Below are 21,108 nucleotides of genomic sequence, written 5' to 3' on the forward strand. Positions count from 1 at the left end.
GAAATTCCCACAGCTTCATTTGCCTCCTCAAGGTTGTGCTGAGCACTGCGAGTATATTGTGATTGCATGTCTTTTCCAACAGTAGAAAGAGAATGAAGCTGGCGCTTACAGTGTGAGCAAGCCAAGGGACCACACCAACACCACCGCCAACAGAATTCACACCACCTATCCCTAGCGGGAAAAACAATGCCGAGAACACAACTGTACCATTTGCTCAGCTTTTTTATTTTCCTGTAATATTGCTGCACAGAGGACGCTGAGACAAGTCCACACGCAAAGATCTGTCAGCTGATGGCGTGTGTCAACTCTAATGGTGAACGTTACTTTCAAGGGGGGACATCCCCCTCCTCCAAAAAACAAACAACAACCCAGGAGGGAGCAGGGTGAGGAGCAGGGCTGGCCTTTGGCCCTTGCCCCTTGCCCCATGGCCCCTGCCATCAGGACCTACCCACGCCCCCATTGGCTGCTCCTGCTTGTGGTGCCGTCAGCCCCGATTGGAGCAGATGTAGGTCAGGGGCAGGCACTGCCAGCTGATTGGTTGATTAGCTCCGCGGGGGTGGGACAAAGGGGTGGATGGGGAGCAAGGGGCACCTGCACCAGGCCTCTCCGCAGCCTGGGAGAGTGCTGCCGGGCGGGTTTGCTTTGCAGGGGCAGGGCCCTGAAAATACGTGTAGGGCAAGGGAACAATCCTGCCCCACCAGCTCTGGGCAACGGCGCTGGGGCAGCCTGAGCACGGAGCTGCCAGGGAAGGGTGGCCACAGCAGCGCAGACAGGAGGCCTGTGGATAGTGAAAAAACTGAGGGTGCCGTGCAACAGCACCCTGGTGTTCTGTCGGAGCTGTGCAGTTCCTTACAGGGTAGAATAAATTGCTCTTAATTCAAAGAACTCGTATGGACCAAAACCTCTAAGGCTTTTCCTAAAACAGTTATTGTTTCTGAATGCTTAAGCACAAATGCCTTTAGGATTAAAAGAATTTAGCAGCACTGCAAATGAGAAAAGGCTTTTTTGTGTTCACAAAAGCCTATTCTAATCTATTTCTTAGCAGTTCTTCTTCTCATTCAAAATTGCAGAGATTTGAAAAGACAGCTTTCAAACTGCTGTCATTGAAAAGTGTACTTGGGTAGCATTACGGAATTGGTTTTTATTTGCCAGGCCAAACTGTAAGCTTTTTAGAGGGAACAATATTTTATTCTTTGTTTATGTTGCATTTAGTATAAAAACAAAGATTGTTGGAACCATGTATATACTCTGCCCTCTCGTCTTCTGAGGATTATGCAACATGGGCAAAGTTCGCCTCGTGCTTGGGTGCTGATTCTTCAAAGTCTTAAAGCTGACAATAAACAATATTGATAGGTTAGGAAACATCAGTTAACGTTACATGTACAGTGCTGACTCTTAACCTCCAGACATTCAGTCGCTAATAATATGTGGACATATGAGTCCTTAATTAACATAAATAACAGTAAAAGCTAACCTACAACTACACATATAACAGTCCATGAAAGCCACTTTTTCCAAAAAATATAGAAAAAGTGTAATTTTTTTGCATCTTTGCTAAACAAGGAAGAATTACCTTTTCATTTAATATGCAGGGCAGATAAACCTACAGTTTTGCTAGCTTCCTAATCAGCTTATCATCCGTACTGTTCTCAGCTGGGTGCCAACAGCACCACTGGTAAAAACCTTGTTGAATATAGGAAGAGATAATTGCAGCTTTTCTACTGACATGTTAATACAGGTATTTCACAGGGTGTGCAAATCAAGCCCAGAGATCTTTCAAATGAAAGTACTAGCCACAAGCCTGAGGAAGTAATCAATTCTGACAACTAAATGGGTTTTAAACAGTACATACTGTAGAACTGTTACAAGAACAAGGCAAAATTCCAGGCAGGTATTGAACTTACCAAAGTCACACAACTTCAGAACATCATTGTGGCTTATTAAGAGATTCTCTGGCTTGATATCTAGAGTATCAGAGTGAGAGAGGAAAAAAAAAATGCTGTTAAACTTCTCTTTTTAATTTTGAACTTTGTCAACAAATATTATTTCATTATAACATATTTAGAGATATTCATGCAACCATAAATGAAACATTACGAGAGCAACTGCTGAAACAGCTTCCAGCAATTCAGTTTGTAAACATGCAGAATTAATTTTCTGCCTTTCAAAGTCTTTTAAAGCGTCTCCCAACAAAATACAGAAAGATAAAAGGTGCTTACAGATATCCCTGGGCAGCAAACCAATATGCAGAATACTGCATATCGCAAAATAATACAAAGAACTGACATTTAATTACCCAGTTAACCAATAAAATGTTAAATGTGTTGTGCTCAGCATTTTCAGTTATGATGCTGCTCCTGATCACCTCTTGTCATTTGTTTAGAAACAAATGTGTTGTCTAGTTTTAAGCCTGTTTTTTTAATTCCTGTATGGATATTATGGTATCCATATATGGTACATTTTTCAAACTATATTTTACAAAATATTTTCAGACTCTTACTTATGTTTGATCAACCTTAAATATAAATTACATACTGTAGAGAATTTTAATTTATTGGAAACATTAATTAGAGATGTTACCCTTGCAAAGCCATAAAGCAAAATACAGTTTTATTAAATCAGGAAAAAAGACAGGAAACTAGATAAAGTCACACATCAAGATATGTACTCCAAGTGCTTGAAGCTTAAAGGAGAAAGTAAATATACAGAGCTGAACTCATGGGAGCTGGAGGAACTGCCTTAAGTAGTAAAACACAGGAGACCAAGCTTTAAGTTTTGGGTTATTTTTCTTCTAATATTCTATTATCAGATTCAAAAGTGAAATGACTGAGCATCATGAAATGTTTAAAAATATTCCCTTTCCTTTGGCAACATCTGTACTGCAGTTACACTTCGCTGTGCATATGATACAATCTTTATATAATACCCCAAAGACAGTGGACAACAAGCTGTATATGCAGATCAATTTAGTTTTAAAACATTCTGAACTCACGCAGCTGAGTTAAGACCCAGCCAAATTTACTGACTTTTTTTTCTGCTGATATAAAGCAATTACTTGTATTTATGCGAACAGCAAAATACTTCATGCTGCAACATCTTTCCCTTTAGAAAGCAAATTCCTACTTACTTCCATGTGGAGAACTACTCACCTCTATGAACAATGTCATTCTTATGGCACCAATGAATTGCTTTAATTAGCTGATAGATATAGCTTTTCACTTTTTCTGGTGGAACTCCATTTGGCATTTCTTCTAGCAATTCAAGCATATTCTAGATGTTTAAAAGATACATTATTTAAAAGAGTTATACTGTAGCTGCTAGAAGAGAACATGCTTTCAGCATTATGAAGCGATATGCTTGCACCACTGAGCCTAGCTATGCAAAATTAGTAGTTTAACATTTAAGGAGTGTATTTTAATCATAAGCATACTACTAGCTGTTTTCATTCTAGAGCACTTGTGAAGACAATAATCCTTAAAGGTGAACCACAAACATACCACAAGTGCTTAAAAGACTGTCATCAAGCCACTTACCCTAAAACTTCTAAAATGCCATTTAGTTCCAAAAAGTTGCTTAAACAGAAACGTCGGTTCAGTATGGCTATATAAAGTGTTTAGCAGAACACAGGGTTTTGTAAATATCTGACTGTGCTTTAACATACTGTTTTCTTCATTATTAAGCTGCTGCTGCTGCTTCAGCATAGCAGGGCCATGATTAATGACAAACCGTGTCTGTACAGGAATGGCTATAGTTAAAGCAACTCAAGCCTGCTAGTGCAAATGAAGTAACAGGTACAAAAATGTCTCACAGGAGCATAAATAGCAGCTAGGGAGTATCCCATAGCTATATATCAGCTATATTGATCTTAGACATTTGCACTACAGTAACTATGGCCCTATTAACTGTTTTATGGCTGTACCTAGTGAAGAAAATAAACTGATTGTTTATACCAATAAATTTCCTCTTTGGAAAAGGACACTTAGAACCCCATCATGTTAGCAAATGTCTCCAATTTTGCACAATTAGATGTATACTGGAGTTTGTACTCTGAATCCTGCATGAATAATGGGCTGCAGCAGCCCACTTGAAGAGAGGAATGTCTCTTTTAATGAACACTCAAATAGAAATAAGTATTTTGGCTATATTGCCTTACACAACTCATTTAATTATGCATTTGAACGTTTGTAGGTTTTTCATTTATCTTGTCTGTAACAAACACTTTCTTTAGCAGTACAGTAAAATCTTTAAGGTTTGTCTTGTAAGGTATTTTAATGAACACAAATATAAGACAAAACAAATGGAGACTTTGGTAATATTTGAAAACATTTCTAAGTTTTGCAATCTTGACTGAATACTGGAACTTATGTGCTTGAGTATAAGTTTCCTTAGAAATACACCTCAGATCCAAGAAAAGGAATTTTCTGTTAAGGAATCATATTGATTTTAGTTAGACTTTTGTCCACACAGAAGCTTGTGGGTCTGGATAAGTAAATCAAGGAGTTAGTGTTACAAATACGAACCAAAATAGTAGTATCAACACAGCAAGACATAATCCTATATGAAGACATTAACTAAGGGGATGATGAATAAAGGAGATTAGACTAAATGTGAATTTAAGTAATCTGGATTTGAGCAGTGCAGAACTAAGACTTCCTAAAGGACATAAGGTGCTCATCACCAGTTAAAACAAAAATTAGCCTACTATACCATATTTTATTTAATTCCTTCTACCTTTCCCCCATCCAAAAACACAGAAATCATCCTGGTCCTCAAATAAATTATTGTGGAAACTGACATACCTGAAAATGAGAAACATTCATGGACTATAAAATGTAACCAATACCAAAGGTGACCATTAATATGGAAATGACATTAGGCACCGACTATACATGACGGCTACCTTTATCATTATATTCCTTTATTCTGATGCAAATAATGTTAGATATTGCAACCTGGTGTTTCTACCAATATTAATTTTTGAAGCACACTCCTCATCAGATCAATTAAATGTTTTTTACTTAGGCTGCTCTTCCAACCCACTACTATGGAGAGCTTAGCCAAGTCAACTACAATAGAAAATTAAACGTATGTTCTGAGTTGGTATATGATCAAAGACATTCCACGTGCCTGGATCAATGACAAGAAACATGAATGGAACAATTAAAGCTTTGGATGTTTGATCTAAGTATGATCTACCCCATAAGAAGCCACTGATCTGCTGGCAAAAACTGATTTCTGCCAAACTGTGGGCTAATATGGGTCACTTCACATTATGCTATAAAATTATATGACATAATAAATTGTAAACTGAGGTCAAGGAGACAGTATTTAGGACAGTATGAGGAATCTTTATGCGACAGAGAATTGAGTGAAAACCACTAGCACTCAGCTAGACTGCAACATCACACTGGCAGGATATTAAATGAAAACTTCAGTCAAGGGAACAATAATATCTCATGAAAGCTAGAGATATATATATTTAAGCTTCTGTTTATTTTTACTGTGTGTATCTGAATACCATCTAATTATTTCCATGAAGAAATGCTAAATGGTTAGAATTCAGAGGGAAGGCCTACCTTCATCATGAAGGTTGCAAAAATAAGAAAAGACCAATCTGTTCTAGGTTGTTTCTCCCTGGAAACAGACCAGAATGCTTGGCAGTAGCACACCAATCTAAGGAAATTCTGGAATTGTTTCAAATGAGGTCAGGATTGGAGATAATGACAGTGATCTTTGCCAAATCCTTCTAAGCAACTATTGATACTGGCCTTGTAACAGAAATATACAAATAAATCCTATTTTTAACAGGGAAGGATGGAGAAAGTTGAAACAGATTCCAAGGTCAAAAGACTATGATCTTGTTTTGAAAGACTACGTCAAGATTTATTACACAACACAACACAGAACAGTTAATCAGGTTCACAATTAAACTGGACTATCGCATTTGGATGGAAATTTTTCTTCAAATGACATCTTTTCCAGTCTACATAATTTGAACATGTTTGTGTTCATATATGGAAGAACTTTTTTTTAAATACCAACACATGAAGTAAAAACAATAGTGAAGTTATCAGTGTGGCTTTCTCACAATGAATGTCTAATTACTACAATTCAGACCGTATTAAAATTTCTACAGTTCCTCTTTATAGATTAGTATAGTTTAATTTTTACAAGTAAAAGCAATTTTAAAGATTTTTCCAGTAAGCTGATGATTTAACTGTGGCAAGGACAGTACAAACTCAACTCACTTTTTCCACATATTCAAAAACTAAGTATAATTTTCCTCTTCTTCTGAAGGCTTCCTTCAGCTCCACTATGTTCTCCTGTTTCAAAGTGCGAAGCATTTTAAGCTCTCGTAAAGTGGTTTCTTTGACTTCTTCATTTTCTAGAGTGCAAAGTAAAAGTGACAAATTTATTACAAAACAAAACAAAACCCCCAAGTAACAAGTGTTGTATTTTTTTATTTTGAACCCATGATTAAGTTCTGTTTCTAGATATTACAGAGAAAAAGGCTTATTTTCCAGTATGGGACTCTCTCTGCTGCCTGGATGCTTCTGCACTGAAAGAGAGGTAACTGGTGACTGTGCTATCATTATGCAACCCTCACAGACTATCATCTCTACCATCTAGGTTTTCAGTGGCAGAAAAAGTCATAAGAAACAAATCATTTGCATTTCTATCTTTTTCATTATGAAGAGCACTAATATACTACCAAAAACGTGCATGTATGTGTACAGACATACCCTCCACCCCATAAATACATGTCACATGCATGAAACACTGGCAAGGCTAATATATACTCAGATGAAACACTGGAATGCAAAGCTCATGTTTGATCAATGTCAAAGAACTCTATTTGATTCTAAAATAATTTTATTCTTCAAAAGCGATGACAGATTTTAAGACTGAAGCAGAATTTGTAAATCCTATGTTTCCCCACATGGCTTTCAATGAATTGCCATTGAAATGCAGGTCAGTGTAGCAGCCATGGAGGGCGGTAGAGCAAGTATTGATTCAACAAAGCCTTGAATCTGATTCTGAGCAGTCAAGAAATTTAACTGTGTTTTGACAATTTGGTTGTCTGAAAGTTGTTCAAGAAAGGAGGAATGTTTCACTAACGCTTTGTACACTACTTAGCATCAAGGGGCCCTGAACTGACTGGGTTCTAAAGGATACTACCAACAAAACGTCAAGTAAAGCAGACTATATTAAGTTTTATTTTTCATTTTGTAAAATGAAATCCATTAATTCAGCAATTTTTTTCCATGCACATGTAGAAGCAGGGTTCTGAAACTCTTACAAGTATTATCCACAACAGAGGGATATAAAATGGGATATGACTGCATAAATGCAAAGCTGAATCACTTTTGCAGGTCAGGTACCACAAAGACAGTCAGAGACAGAAGAAGAAGGAACAAGGAAGAGAAACTCTTTTCCCAAGCAAGCAAAAGGCAAGAACAGGTTTGCAGGGGAGAGAGAATAACACAGGTCATACAAATGCATATAATTGTCATCAGAAGAGGGGAAAAACTAAAAATAAAAAACTGGAGTGTAGAAAGAGGAAAGGGGAAAACAAAATACTATCAACCCAAATGTTTTGATTAAAAAATATATAATTTAGTGCAATCTAAATAATTTCTTTTTAAAACTGAGTGCTCGGTGTTGGCTTACATCAGCCTGATTACATAATTTCATCTATAACTAGACACACTCTTTCCAGCGCATTTAGCATGCATATGTCAAACAACAGCAAAAATTCAGCGAAACAAAAATGGTAATAGAAACAATTACAGTACATTCAGATTCCTAATGAACTACCATATTAACGACACAGATGTGAAATGGGCTGAATCAAATCCATCAAAAGAACTTGTGTCTTATTTCCAGAAACTTGTAAACAACTAGCTACAACTCTGAAAAGCAGCCATCAGTCATGTAAACTGGTATTATGCAATACTTTTTGAAAGCCAGACCTAATGGCAATGTTGCATTTTTTGTTTTCATTTTTTTGGGGTAGACAGGCTAATATAATAAATCTATTTAGGTCTTAATACTGAGCTTCATCACCTAGGATCTGTACGGAATAGCCATATCAATTCCTAAAAGCAGTTCTAAAGTACTCTCGCAATCTGGTCAAGATGGTCACCACAATTACATTACCTCCTACATTCCTTAACAGAGATTTAAAACAGATTTCTTAACAGCAGAGCTAAAAAATTCATCAAATATACTCTTGAAGTGTCTGGCAAAATCAGCTGCAAAGCAAAGAGTTTCCATTGCATAAAACAACACGGTATATGGTAAATCATAGCTGCATTGCCTCAGACTGGGATGATGCCTCTTATTACTTCATACTTGGCTTCTGTTTGTGCTAGGTCATTAAGGTCAGGGTTAACTTCTGCTGTACGCAAGGCAGGCAGCTGCTCTCACGGTTGATTGCCAGTTTTGCCTATGATAGGATGCTGGGATTCACTGTCCGCCAACAAGCTCAGGTCAGAGAGCTAGTGTCATCTTGTACAGATCTTTGGGTTTATTACTGCTGGGTCAGAAATAAGCGTGTGCAGCACTGGCAATGATTTCCATGTGTCCTGCCTTCAGCCACTACTCCCTTTGCCAGCATCAGTGAGCCTCGCAGGAGCCAGCTCTTCCCGCCTCGCAGTGAACTGGGCAACATGGGAGAGCACACAGAGGCTGCTCTGGGGGCGAAGAGCAAGTTTCCTCTGGAGAGTGGAGCCTGCTGAAGGGAGGGCAGAGCTGCTGCCTCACCACACGGCTCCCTCAAATTCTCCCACAGATTCCCGAGAGCTCCCTGATTCCTCTTCATAACACTGAACTTCTCGGTGACTTCTCCCGGTCTCCTCCATTTACTCCTTCATGTCCCCCTGTCTGTCCCCCCCATTTAGATCCCCTCCTACAGATGAGGGTGATAAAGCCCCAAAGACTCTGTAAGCCACTACTACAAGAGGAATTTTTGCCATTTACTTATCACATCCCATCTCCAAGTGGTAGATCTTACCACCACATACAGCACCACAACCTTAGCTATATTAAGATAGATGCCCCAAGAAAGAAAGCAGTTATCCAGTTGGAGTGTATAATGCAGTCCCCATGGCAGCTATGAAGGATCAAGTGCCTTGAATATTCAGAGAGCTAGTAAGTCATTATAATTTTAAAATCATGTCTTGATATATGAGACATTTTACTTTAACTGGGGAGATATTAACAACGTACTTATTGACATGAAAGATTATGCAGCAGAAAAGGTTACCTTCACTGTCTTTGAATTTCTTGATCGCCACAATTTCATGTGTCTCCTGTAAAACAAAAATGAAGAAAGGGAAATGAGCAAGATCTGTTGTGTGTTTTCTCTTGTGGTTTTTTTTTCCCTCTGAGCATCAGACAAAGAAAAACAAAAGCATCCAGAAAAAGTTCACAATGCAAAACAAAATGAATTAAAAATCTGGCAAACACCTCAGTGATCAGGCCAAATGCAATAGAAAACCACATGTAGCAGATACCTCACAATTAGGAATCCCAGTATGAAGAAACAAAGTTAAATGCCCAACATATATATATATATATAAAATACCTGAATATATGTAAAATATATATAAAAATTCTGAAAATTAAATTTTCAGAAGAGTTGTTCCTGTGACTCTTGTTGCTTAGTTACTCTGAAAGTCAAACAGTCTTTTATCTTACCAAAGTATGAGTGTGGGTGCTTGTCTTTGTGAGCTGAAATGAAAATAGTGTACTAGCATGTGGATAAGGCTTACAATGAGACCTGTAATTTTAGTTGCCAAAAGTTTTTGGATTTCAAAGTTCAAATATCCATAAAGAACACAATTTTAGGAAATTCTCTGTGGCTCCTTAAAAAAAAGTTGTTGTCTTAAGGGGAGCCTATCTAAAACCAGAATCACCAATTGCATTTCAAAGTCTTAATCCATGATTACTATATGGTCATAGGTGATAATTTCTTAATGCCTGCATGCTTTGGCATGCCTCTATTATTCTCTATTCTCACCAAACCTGATCATCATAGGTCACATTTTTCTCTTAAATAAAGACATTTCTCTTGTGTGAGCAGGAATGCATTTAGCCAAAATGTAGCCAGGGTGACATGACTAGTGCAGGTCTGTTCATGCAATGATGCAGCACCTGAATTTTAGTAACATGATGGGGAAGAAGCTTTAAGGGTCACAGAACAAGGGCATATGAGCAGACAGGCACTTGGGTTACTTGATGACCTAGATGTAGATTACACACCTTTTCCAAATATCACCACTTAAAAAACCCCAAACAATATTCCATTATTAACAACATACAGGAGCTGGACTGGAGAACAGCAATAAAAAAGCAAAGCCATTCAGGAATACCCGAAGACATGTGCATAACCAAGTACTGAGTAACACACTCATTTACTCAATTTTTAATTTCAAATCATCATAACAAATGAACCTGTAAAAAAACATCTAAACCATCTAAAATAAAAGCACCTGGAAAGAACTACTGTGGATAGTGAGTAATGCCTTTCAAATGAAAATGAATACCACTATGAATAAAAATCAATTAAAATGAGTTTGCAAACAAACTTAAGTATATATATGTGTGTACAAAATGTGCATGTTTTAAAAAAAATAAAAACAATCAATTGATCATCACTTATAAAATCTATCAGAAAAACTTGGAAACATGTTTTGTATTGTTTTAAGTGGCCAAATTTTATCTTCCTTGTATTGAAGAAAGTTAGTTCAGCAGAAGCAGCACATGCTACTAACTCTTAGAGAGGACTTGCATTGCTTTTCTGCTACTGAGATCTACCCTTCGTATACCCTGGCCTAATCAGAAGGCTGATACATTGCATAAATTCAGCTGAGATACCACAGAAGTCCAAGCACTACCCTTTTTGCTGAACCAGTTTACACAACAGCAAAGGAATAGATGTCAGAACTGGGAAGATAATATGCATTTCAAGTTCTGAGTGATTCTGAAAGGCTTGTCTATAGTTTTTATGTCAAATACAGTTCCTAAATATTTTTGTTTCTGGACACTTACAAACTGAATGGTCTAACCCAAACTGAACAGACTATTTTACTAATTGTATTGTTACTGCTAAGTTATAGTATTTTTATACTTATTAACTCTAAGTATAGTAATAGTTACGAGCACTATGAAGGAACAGAGCTAAGAAGGTGAGCAAATTTAGCTTGACTTCTGGTATCTACTGTTAGGTGCTCCGGCTAATTAAGCCTCTGAAAGGTTTTTCAGAAAAGGAACATCCTAATTGCCCTCAAAAGCCTCTGCTAACTGTAATATGCCTGTGTTTAGACATACGCATACGCCACTTCAGAAAAGAGCCAAATTTATCCATTAGCATTACACTCCTATTTCACATGAAAGAAAAGAAGAAAAGTGTAGATGTTTCAGCAGCCATCGAAAGGCTGTATTTTATTCTCAAAGTAATGGCTAAGTACACTGAAATAAATGTAGGAGTTAAAAGCTGTTGCCTCACACAGACAGCAATTCTGCACCATTCAAGAAATCTAGTCCACGTGAATTCTCTGCCATATGCTGCTGTCCCTGACGTGTACAGTGAATATGATAATTTGGAAATTAAGTTTTAAAACTTCTTGGGTCACAGCATTGCAAAGACTTATGTAAGATACGCTATCAAATGTCCTGTAGGATTTTGACTATTCACAGTATTTAAAGCCTGAGTGGCTCTATGAAGAACAGGAACATAAAGATTTCAGCAACACGCATACGAAAGAAAAAGTTACCAAGAAAAGAAACAGTTCAAAATTCTGTAACATTTAAGAAATTGTCATTTGAAAAGCTTTATCATTTATTATTTGTATTATTTCATTAAACTAATTAATGGTGTCATAATTGAGCAACCAAGAATTTATACATGACATATTCCCGATCTTAAAAAACCCAACAAATAATACATGTAAATAAGCTCAAGAGAAACACCACTAAAATGAGACCAGACAATAGGTGCTTTGAGGAGTCGCACTAGTAACGTGTTGCTCCTCCTTAGGAAGGGACATTCCTGTCTAGGTTTCCTGGAGGACCTCATTCTATCCAAATGGTTTTCTCTAAGAATCAGCTACCGGTGCAGCAGTCAAGCCAAAGCTGAAATGGATACAAGGATACTGAACATTACTGTTCATAGATTTTTAAATCTTTTGCTTGACAAAAGGTCTGTAACTTTCCTTTGATGTGGAACACCTCCAAAACAGTAGGGTTTCAGAGTGCTCCATCAGGCAGAACAGAAACCTGAAGCGGAGTGCATATTTCCCACTTCTTGGTCAAGTGCTCTAAACCAACTAAATAGTTTATATGAGGTGACATAAAAAATAGTAGCTCCTCATCAATCATTTTTTAAACTAGTTTACAAAGGAAGAATTCATCTGAAATGCCCTGTTTCACGTTTTGCCATCACTGCCAGTGATTTTGAACTAGATAGCCAATTTCAACCAAATTTTACAGAGAAATGTGAGTTTTAAAAATGAGAAACTTTAAAAAAGATTTCTTAAACTTGTCAGCCATATATAGAATATCCTTCCTTGGGGGAAGAAAGCAGTAAGAAGTCAATCTCCTATACACTGTATGCTGTTGCAGACAAGCAGCATATGTAGACTGTGCAAAGAACTAACACTCAGAGCTTTTGTATCAGCCATTGCACATAACTGTCATTTACACAAACTAATGCAGAATGAGATTGGTAAACATGGAATACATTTTGTATATGGCCCAGTTCAGCAGGTGTATAGTAGGGGTGGTAAGAGCACGCTTCCTGGGTTAGGAGACAGATGCTAGAGATGTCAGATGATGCAGGGCAAACCTGAAGTTTCATACAAGTACTGACACACACGAGGTATAAAGCAAACAGATACCACATTGCTAAGCCCTAAGAAGACTGACAGAATTGGGGATACAAAGAATAGCAGAGCTTTGAGCAAAGAGGGGATTCAACAGTAAAAATTCAGACTCCTGTGGGAATCTGAAAGGTTCTTTACAGATCAAATTTAGACTTTGTTACTTAAACCTTTACTTAAATGTCCTTTTGGAAATTCAAGCTCTTTTGTGGATCTGGTTCTCTGCTCCTTACAACCAGAACAAATTACAATTCTCCAAAATAGAATTGCCATTCTCTAAAATATATTTTTTTTGCATTTCAAAAGGTTCTTTTCAAGAATGTACTCTGAAACAGAACATTACTGAAAACAATGTTCAGTCTAATTGTGGAACCCCTCCTCAAGACAATAGCTCAGTATCCAGCTCCTAGCATGGAAATTTCTCATATTCAGTTAAAGTATCTTCTAGCTAGATAGGCTGTTACTAGTTGATTCAGTGTTCGAGATTTCAATGAATGTCAAGGAAAGAAAAAAACTCAGCAATCCTAAATATTCTGTGCTCTTTATGGAAGCCAGAATATTCTTTCTGATCTCTGCTACTTACTACTACTAGCTTACATCATGAAGTATGAAAATTTGAGTTCACTCAGCTGTAGTTTTGCTTCACTCAGCTACATTTATTACTAAGCATCTCATTATCTTGGTCTACTAAAAAATTCTGGCCTCAATATTTCACTTTACATTCTGAGGCAAAGGCAAATTTGCAAATGAACAAGTCAAGCCTCTCTTAGGATTGGTATTTCCTCTGCTTATTGAGCACACATATGATAAACATAATGCGTTATAAAACTATAGGAAAACCACTGTTTTACAGTTAAGCATGCAACAACAAATGAATGTTATTGAAAACACTACGTAAAAGTTAAGGACATACAGAAAGTGATGATTCAGACCCCATAATTTCATGTGTCTAAAATGGGGCAAAACATGTCTCTTCTCCATGTACACACCTGCTAATACCATTTAATAAGAGCAAGACAATTTTCTTAATCCATGTCTGTTCTATTTGCTTTATATAAAAATATTTAGAAAGAGAGGAAGAAGGAGATATCTGTTCTGTTCATGGGAAGAAGATATCTCCAGTCCTGGAGATGGGAATGACTTCATGCTAGAGCTCAATCCTTTCCTTTCCCGCAAAATATGCGTGGCAATTGCATCTGAAGAAAACATGTGATTTGCTGTCTGTCCACTTAGCCACAGATGAGAGGCAAGTATCCTTATGCTTGCACAGCTGCTCTCACAGCCCTTCTGTTATCCACCCAGAGATCTGTGTCCCAGGTTTCGTCACAAGATTGTAGCAGCTGGTATTTCCTGTCACCAGTATCAAACTAAGGGGGTTCCCCACTTCAAAAGCATTTCATTTTATCTCGTTTAAAGGACAGAGGTCCCCTATCTTTCCGTTACCTCTACGTAATATATATGACATGACAGTGTTTTTCCAAAACCGTGAAGTACCTCTGTTGTTTTCTAGAAAAATCTTTGATGTTAGTGATGGGAATACTCAAGGACAAAGGTGCTCCCTCATCATAACTCAAGATCCTAGAACTATAACATTCTTCTCTGGAAAGAGAAACATAGCCTACCAAATTATATGCTGTTCTTCAAAATATCATGTGATAAAAAAAGATTCTTGAAAAATAAAATTATGTCCTTTAGAAAGTTACATCATTGAGCTATAATTTTACTGCCTCACCCTGTATGATTACAAGAATTTCTCAAGTAGGATTTTTTAAGCAACCAAAAGAATAAGTGTTTATAAAAATCAACAAACCTTAGTAGAGACAGCAGTAGTCACTACAGAGCACGTGCCATGCAGAAGCAGCATGTTGCTCCCTCTACTCAGGCAGTGCCACTCAAGCAATATCTAGTACATCACATCAAGGTTTTATACTGATATATTAAGTGGTATATGAAGATATGATATGGCATGTTCTGTGATTGGCTCATGTTTTCTGTCTCTACAAGTATGAGGCTATAAGACCCAAAGATAAATGCATGCTTAACTTCTGCTACATAAAGTTAAATCATTTGCATTCTCTACTCACAGATAATATTTACATTTTATAAACATAATTCAGAAGCAAGCAAGAAACTGTTATTTGATCCTCACCGATCCATAATTACATCCATACTATTTAGTTTACCACAAAAAAAGACACACATTAAAAAAAAAATAAATAAATCAACAAAATTCAGCCAAACATATCCTATGGCTAATATCTTTTCTGAACAAAGTAGTACAGTTTTACTTCAACTTGCATAAGCATTATTATGTTCTTCAACATTTAAGTGTTTAGATTAGATTTTTCAATAATCTTGATTCTAGCAAAAATCACAGAACATTAAGCAATCACTGACATGGCAACAGAAGTCCATGGAACCATTACAAGATAGTAAAGCATTTATTTTTCATGAATCATTTAAAATGAAACTTTTAAAAAACCCACAAATTCATTTTTCAAAGTTACTCTAAAAGCAAGAACAGTATCAAAACAACTCTGTATTGATCAATGTAGCATAAATGTTACATGTGTCTTTGCAAAAGTCTTTAAACTTCGGCCAATCTACCTCGCAATGGAAGTTCTGAGAGGTAACAGGCATCGTTACCTGCATGTGAATCAGGTCCTTAAGGCATTACTCAGACACTGTCCTGACTCCATTTACATTCTGCCTTAAAATGCTGCTACCTTTGGACAGTACTGACAGATCAGAACACAGCCTCCTGTCTTCTCAAGACTTCTACTATTGTTCTGGCAACTTTGCAACATCACTTTAAAAATCTAGTAGAGTACCTTAGAATATTCTCTGTAGAAAGAGAGATGTGCGAGATGATGGATTCAATTTATTTTTTCAAACAGTTTGACATCGGGAAGTATAGGTCATAGCACTGTGTATTCTTGTACATCTACAATGCTTTGAGAAATTTCCCTCAAGAGGTGTTTCTCTATTTTAAACTTCTCTCTCTCCTTTGAGAAAATTGTAATACTCCTACTTTTCAATTAAAAACCCCCTCACACTTAGTTTATCTAGAAAATATCACTTAGCACAGCAGCACTTTCAGGAAATTACTTCCTAATTCAAGTGTCCTATTTATTTTTAGGAAGAGATTGAACCTCTGGTAAATAATGACAGAACAGTATGTCTGGGTTATCACAATGCCTTTACTGGAGAAACTGATTAGAATTTTTCCAACACATACATGTTACAGATTACTTGAGAAGAAGCCTCTAGAATGAATCACCACAAATCAATTTTTTATCTTTTGAAAGCAGAATGTTATTTACTAACCAGCTAAGTGTAGGAGGAGACTTAATGGAACAAAGATGTATGTACTTCTGATGCCCATTTGAAAGAACATGGCCCTACTGTCTCCTAGGTGGGGAAGAACAAAAGGAGGACCCACTGGAAGATTTCCAAGGAGGAACAGCTATAAAAGCTCAGCTATTCCACTGGGGGAAAGATGCATAAGAAAAGGCTGAAACCTTCAGCCACCCGTTTGTCAGGAAGTGACCACTAAGTGTGTGCAATGACAGAAACCAAGATTTTGCAAAAGAAAAAAATGCAAGCAGATTGAAACAGTTTCTCTTATTTCTTTATCTAAGTCTGTCATAAACACTTGCAACAACCGTGTTGTCCTTCAGATGTTACAATTTTACCAATCTGGTTTAAATAAAAGTGTAATTTAAGGGAATCATAAACAGTGCATTATTACTCACCCAGCCATTCAACAAATCTGTACACCAAGTCAGTGGCCCACCCGTAGCCCCAGGCTCACAGATCGGGGCGCACCCCTTCGAACTGCCCCAGCCCTGAGCGGCGGGTGCAGGAGAGACTGAAAGACACCCCGACACCCCCACCCCCGCTCCACGGGCAGCAGAGGCTCTCCAGACTGCACCAAGTTTACATGCTCACAGGACAATTACACAGCTGGAAGGCACCTCTCAACCCATCTAGAATGTCCCCAGCCCTGGAGATATTCTGAATAGCCTCTGAGATATTCAGAATCCACCAGGTCAAGATGTGGAGCAACCTGCTTTGAGCAGTTATTAGGAGGCACACCTGAATCCTGAGGAGCGCATTACAATGCATGCATTTTATACTCTTAAAAAACTTGAAATCTACCACTTTATAGTTTCTTTGGGGTTTTTTTCCTTCTACTTTCCACAGAAGTTACAAAGACTAATCTTAGCCTTGGAGGCTAGTCCCTGCCACTTTCGTTTAAGATCGGCAGAGGCGCAAAGAGTGACTGTATGGGGTCTGGCTGAGCCCCATAGCATCCCTCAGTGCTGTGCTTGCATTGGTAGCTAGGAAGGTGCTGGTAACACACCAGGGGTTTGGCTGCTGCTGGGCGGTGCTTGCACGGCACCAGGGCTGTCTCTCCAACCTTCCCCCCTCACCAGCAGGCTGGGGGTGGGCCAGATCTCAGGAGGGACACAACCAGGACAGCTGACTCAAAGTGAGCATATTCCATACCATATGGTGTCTGCTCAGCAATAAAAGCTAAGAGAAAGGAGGAGGGAGGGGTGGAGGCATTTGCTATTTACATTTGCCTCCCAGAGCAACCGCTACACATACTGAAGCCCGGCTTCCCGGGAAGTGGCTGAACATCACCTGCTGATGGGAAATAGGGAAGGACATCTTTTGTTTTCCTTCGCTTCCATGAGTGCAACTTTTGCTATTGTTTCATTAAACTGCCTTTATCTTGACCCACAAGGTTTTTTTTTCCATCTTATTTTCTTCGCCCCTGTTCTGCTGAGGACAGGAGTGATAGGGGGGGGGTTAGTGGTGGGCACCTGGTGTCCAGCCAAGGTCAACCCCACTGCAGTGATTCAGAGCAGGACTACAGTTAAGGTGCTCTCAGTCACCTCCACATAAATGGAGGACACGACTTCCCTAGACTCCCAAGGAAGCCTAGGGGGCCTCATCTCTCTAGAGTGAAGTTGGCTCTGTGCAAATTCTCCCTGCCTCCTCTTTTATGTTACACTGAATGTTGGCTCTTCATATACATTGGGAATTAGTAGTTTCTTTAACCCAAGGTAGTAACATTACCATCTGAACAGTCCTACACCCCCTAAAATACTACCCTGAAAAGAACACTTGAAGGAAGTGAACCCACTCAGTACTTTCTGCTAACTGCTTGGCTGATGACAGTGCTTAGCATTGAAACCTCCATTGTTCCATATTTATTCACAATTTTCTTCAAGCAAAAAAGTAAATATGTATTCCCAAAGAATTTGTACAACAGTGTAATGGAAAGTATCTGGAATAAAAAGCAGCTTTTAAACACTATAAATGCAGCTATTCTGGCTTTTCATGGTGAACTAGCATTATTGTAGCAATTTTTAAAAATAAAATGGCCTCCATTTCATCTTACGGTAGTACTAACCTATATCATTTTACAATTTGACAGCAGTTTAATCCCAACACTAGATGTAAAACAGAACCCAAATTCACTAAATGCTATAAAATTTTTCCGATATCGAAATGTGAATAAGTCATTTCAGTTTCAGACCTCAGTCCTCTTTCAGTTCTGTTTGGCCTGTAAATGCTGAAAACTGTGAAAATTCTGGGGAATAAAAATAAAGATATAAATAGCATAATACTGCACTGGGCAGATATGGGCTTTATTTAATTACTTACAGCATAACCTTGACACTTGGAATACAAGTGGTGATAAAGTGGTAAAAGCAGGAAGACAACCTGTACTACCTTTATGGCTTCCTTTAAGATATTGCTGGTTCCATAGATACAGAGGTCAGCAAGACATTTATAATTACATTGTATTTCTTAATTCTTTGTTGCTACTATCTAATGCTCCTTCCCTGAGCACCTTTTACCTTAAGAGTAGGTAGAAATTATTGGAAAATGTTTCTTTGTTTTGTTTGTTTGGTTTTTTAAACATGCATCAGCACCAAAGTTCACTGTTACTATCCAAACCTTAAGCATCAACAAGGTTTTAGCATGATTGGCTAAACTTCTAAAGTTCATAACAGTTCAAGCCTTAATTTTGAGATCTTCACTTCTGCAACTGATACAATTTATTTTTTTATCTTGTACTTTCATATTTTTAATTTTTACCTTTTTACTTATCAACAGTCTGACAGGCATTTTCTTTAATCTGTAAAACAAGATCTGCTACGAACCAGAGGCAGACTTGCCAGGCAGGTTCTCGAGGCCAAAACTCTTCAGGTGGAATTCAGTTTCAGATTAAGACACCTAAATTCAGAGGCACGCAAGTTGTTCGTTCAAGCTTCTACTACAACAAGCAGAGCCAGAGAGCTCTAAGTTTACCAGTCACTCAACACACGATTCAATAACCTAATCATAGACATCTAGTAGCATTTAAGATTCCCTAGATATCTACAACACTCACACAGTATTGGCAGAAATGACAGAGGATTTATAGAAATGTGGATGTCTTAGAGCAGAAGTTAGAGGTAAGACATAGCATGCCAGATATCACCAACAGCAATAGGAGCTTATGCTTAGGCAAAAGTGCACCTTTCATTCCTAAGGAAGCATGAATTGAACTTCCCTCTATCCCTTGACCAGATTTCCATTGACTATAGTGGGAGTTCAGACACTTGTACAGGTCTAAAGCACATACCTAAATTTGTATCTTAATCATGTCATCTTTCCAGGTCCACCAGCACATGAAAAGAAAATCAAAGCAAAGCACACATTCACCTTAAGCATGTATGAGAAATGCATGGAAATCACATTTGGATTTTCTAATCACAGGTAAAATCAGTTGGAGTGTTAGTTTGGTGGGGGTTTTTTTGTTTCTTTCATTTAAATAAAAATGTTGGTCCCTTCTCTTCTTATTAAGCATCTCTCCTAGTCTCCAGAACCTTTCAAAGACAATCAAGAGCTGTCCTGCTGCAAGGACTCAGTACCTTTGGATGCTCCCCATCTGGTCCCATTAAACTGTATGGGCTGAGTTCTCCTGAGTAACTCCCAGCTCAATCCTCACCCACTGGTGGCAATTCATCTCCTTCCTCATTAAGTGTAGAGACCTGTGAGACTTTGCTGGTGAAAACCAAGGCAAAGGTGGTACTGAGCACCTCAGACTTCATCGGGCTCTGCTGTCACTAAATTGCCTGCCCCACTGAGCAGTGGGCCCATACTTTTCTTGTTCAGCCCTTCACTAACAAAGTAGCAGTAGAAACCCCTCCTGCTGCCCTTGCAAGTCTTAACTCCCAGCTGAGCATCAGCCTTCCTGACACCACTCAGATCGAGCCAAGCAACGTTTCTCAGTTCCTCCTTTGCAGCCTATGTGTGGCTTCCACCTCCTGTATGCTGCTTTTTTTGCCTTGGAGCTCCATTATGAACTCCCTGCTTAGCCAAGTCAGTCTCCAGCTAGCTGCTTGCTTTCCTGAGCACTGAGACGGACTGTTCTTGTTGAGGACTTCTAAGTTCTAAAAGGTTCCCTCGCCTTTTAGAGCTGCTGCCCACGAGCTCCCCACCTACCAGTTTCTTGAATACTCTCTGCTGAAGGTCTGTGCTCTGTTACTTTTTTCCCCATCAGTGTACTCGTGAACTTGTACTCCACTATTTCACAGCCATTGTAACCAATTATTGTAATAATCTGGTTGGCCCTTCCAGCACCTGTATCAAGAAATTTTCCCCGACATTCTCCATAAATCTCTAGGACTGCTTACATTTCACCATTTCAGCAGATGCCAAGGAAGTTAAAGTCCCCCACGAAAACTAGGGGGTGTGATTCACAAACTTAATCAGCTGTTTAAAAAAAGGTTTTGCCCACTTCTTCCCTCTGATCAGGTGGTCTACAACAAAGTCCCAACACAATGCCACAGTTACTGGCCTTGCCTCTGATTCTGAACCACAGGCTTTCACCCACACTGTCATCCACCCCAAAAAATCCTCCATGTATCTGAGACACTTCTTCACACAAAGGGAAAATTCACCTTTCTTTGTCTTTTGAGCCCATCTTTCCTGAATACCTTGTATCCATCCACCATAAAGCTCCAATGTTGTTTCAACAATTTTAAATACTAAGTAAATTTGCATTTCAGAATGCAAGCTAGAGATTGCTCAAGCTTACTTTGCTCAGTTTACCATTACCTTAGAAAGAAAAATTGTCTATCTTGCTGCTGGATGAAAATAAATAATTAATAGCAGCAGCAGGTACTGTCATTTCCATGCTGCAGACTTGCACATGAGG

At 38.3% G+C, this 21,108-nt stretch overlaps 1 protein-coding gene across 5 annotated transcripts in view; it reads right to left on the reverse strand.

Annotated features, from left to right (window-relative positions):
• Positions 1-21,108, reverse strand: part of CDKL5 (cyclin dependent kinase like 5) — a 140,693-nt gene that overhangs the window by 48,485 nt on the left and 71,100 nt on the right. For all 5 annotated transcript variants that reach the window (XR_008730865.1, XM_055701819.1, XM_055701818.1 and 2 more), the window contains exons 4-7: positions 9,269-9,314; positions 6,249-6,385; positions 3,150-3,270; positions 1,905-1,964 (exon numbers count right to left, since the gene is read on the reverse strand). Coding sequence is in view for 4 of the 5 variants with exons in the window: in XM_055701819.1 (XP_055557794.1) it covers positions 1,905-1,964; positions 3,150-3,270; positions 6,249-6,385; positions 9,269-9,314 (364 nt within the window). In the remaining variant the exon portion in view is untranslated. The remainder of the gene's footprint in view (positions 1-1,904; positions 1,965-3,149; positions 3,271-6,248; positions 6,386-9,268; positions 9,315-21,108) is intronic.

The sequence above is a fragment of the Falco cherrug genome, chromosome 2 (assembly GCF_023634085.1).
Source record: "Falco cherrug isolate bFalChe1 chromosome 2, bFalChe1.pri, whole genome shotgun sequence".
In the NCBI taxonomy this organism is placed as follows: domain Eukaryota; kingdom Metazoa; phylum Chordata; class Aves; order Falconiformes; family Falconidae; genus Falco; species Falco cherrug.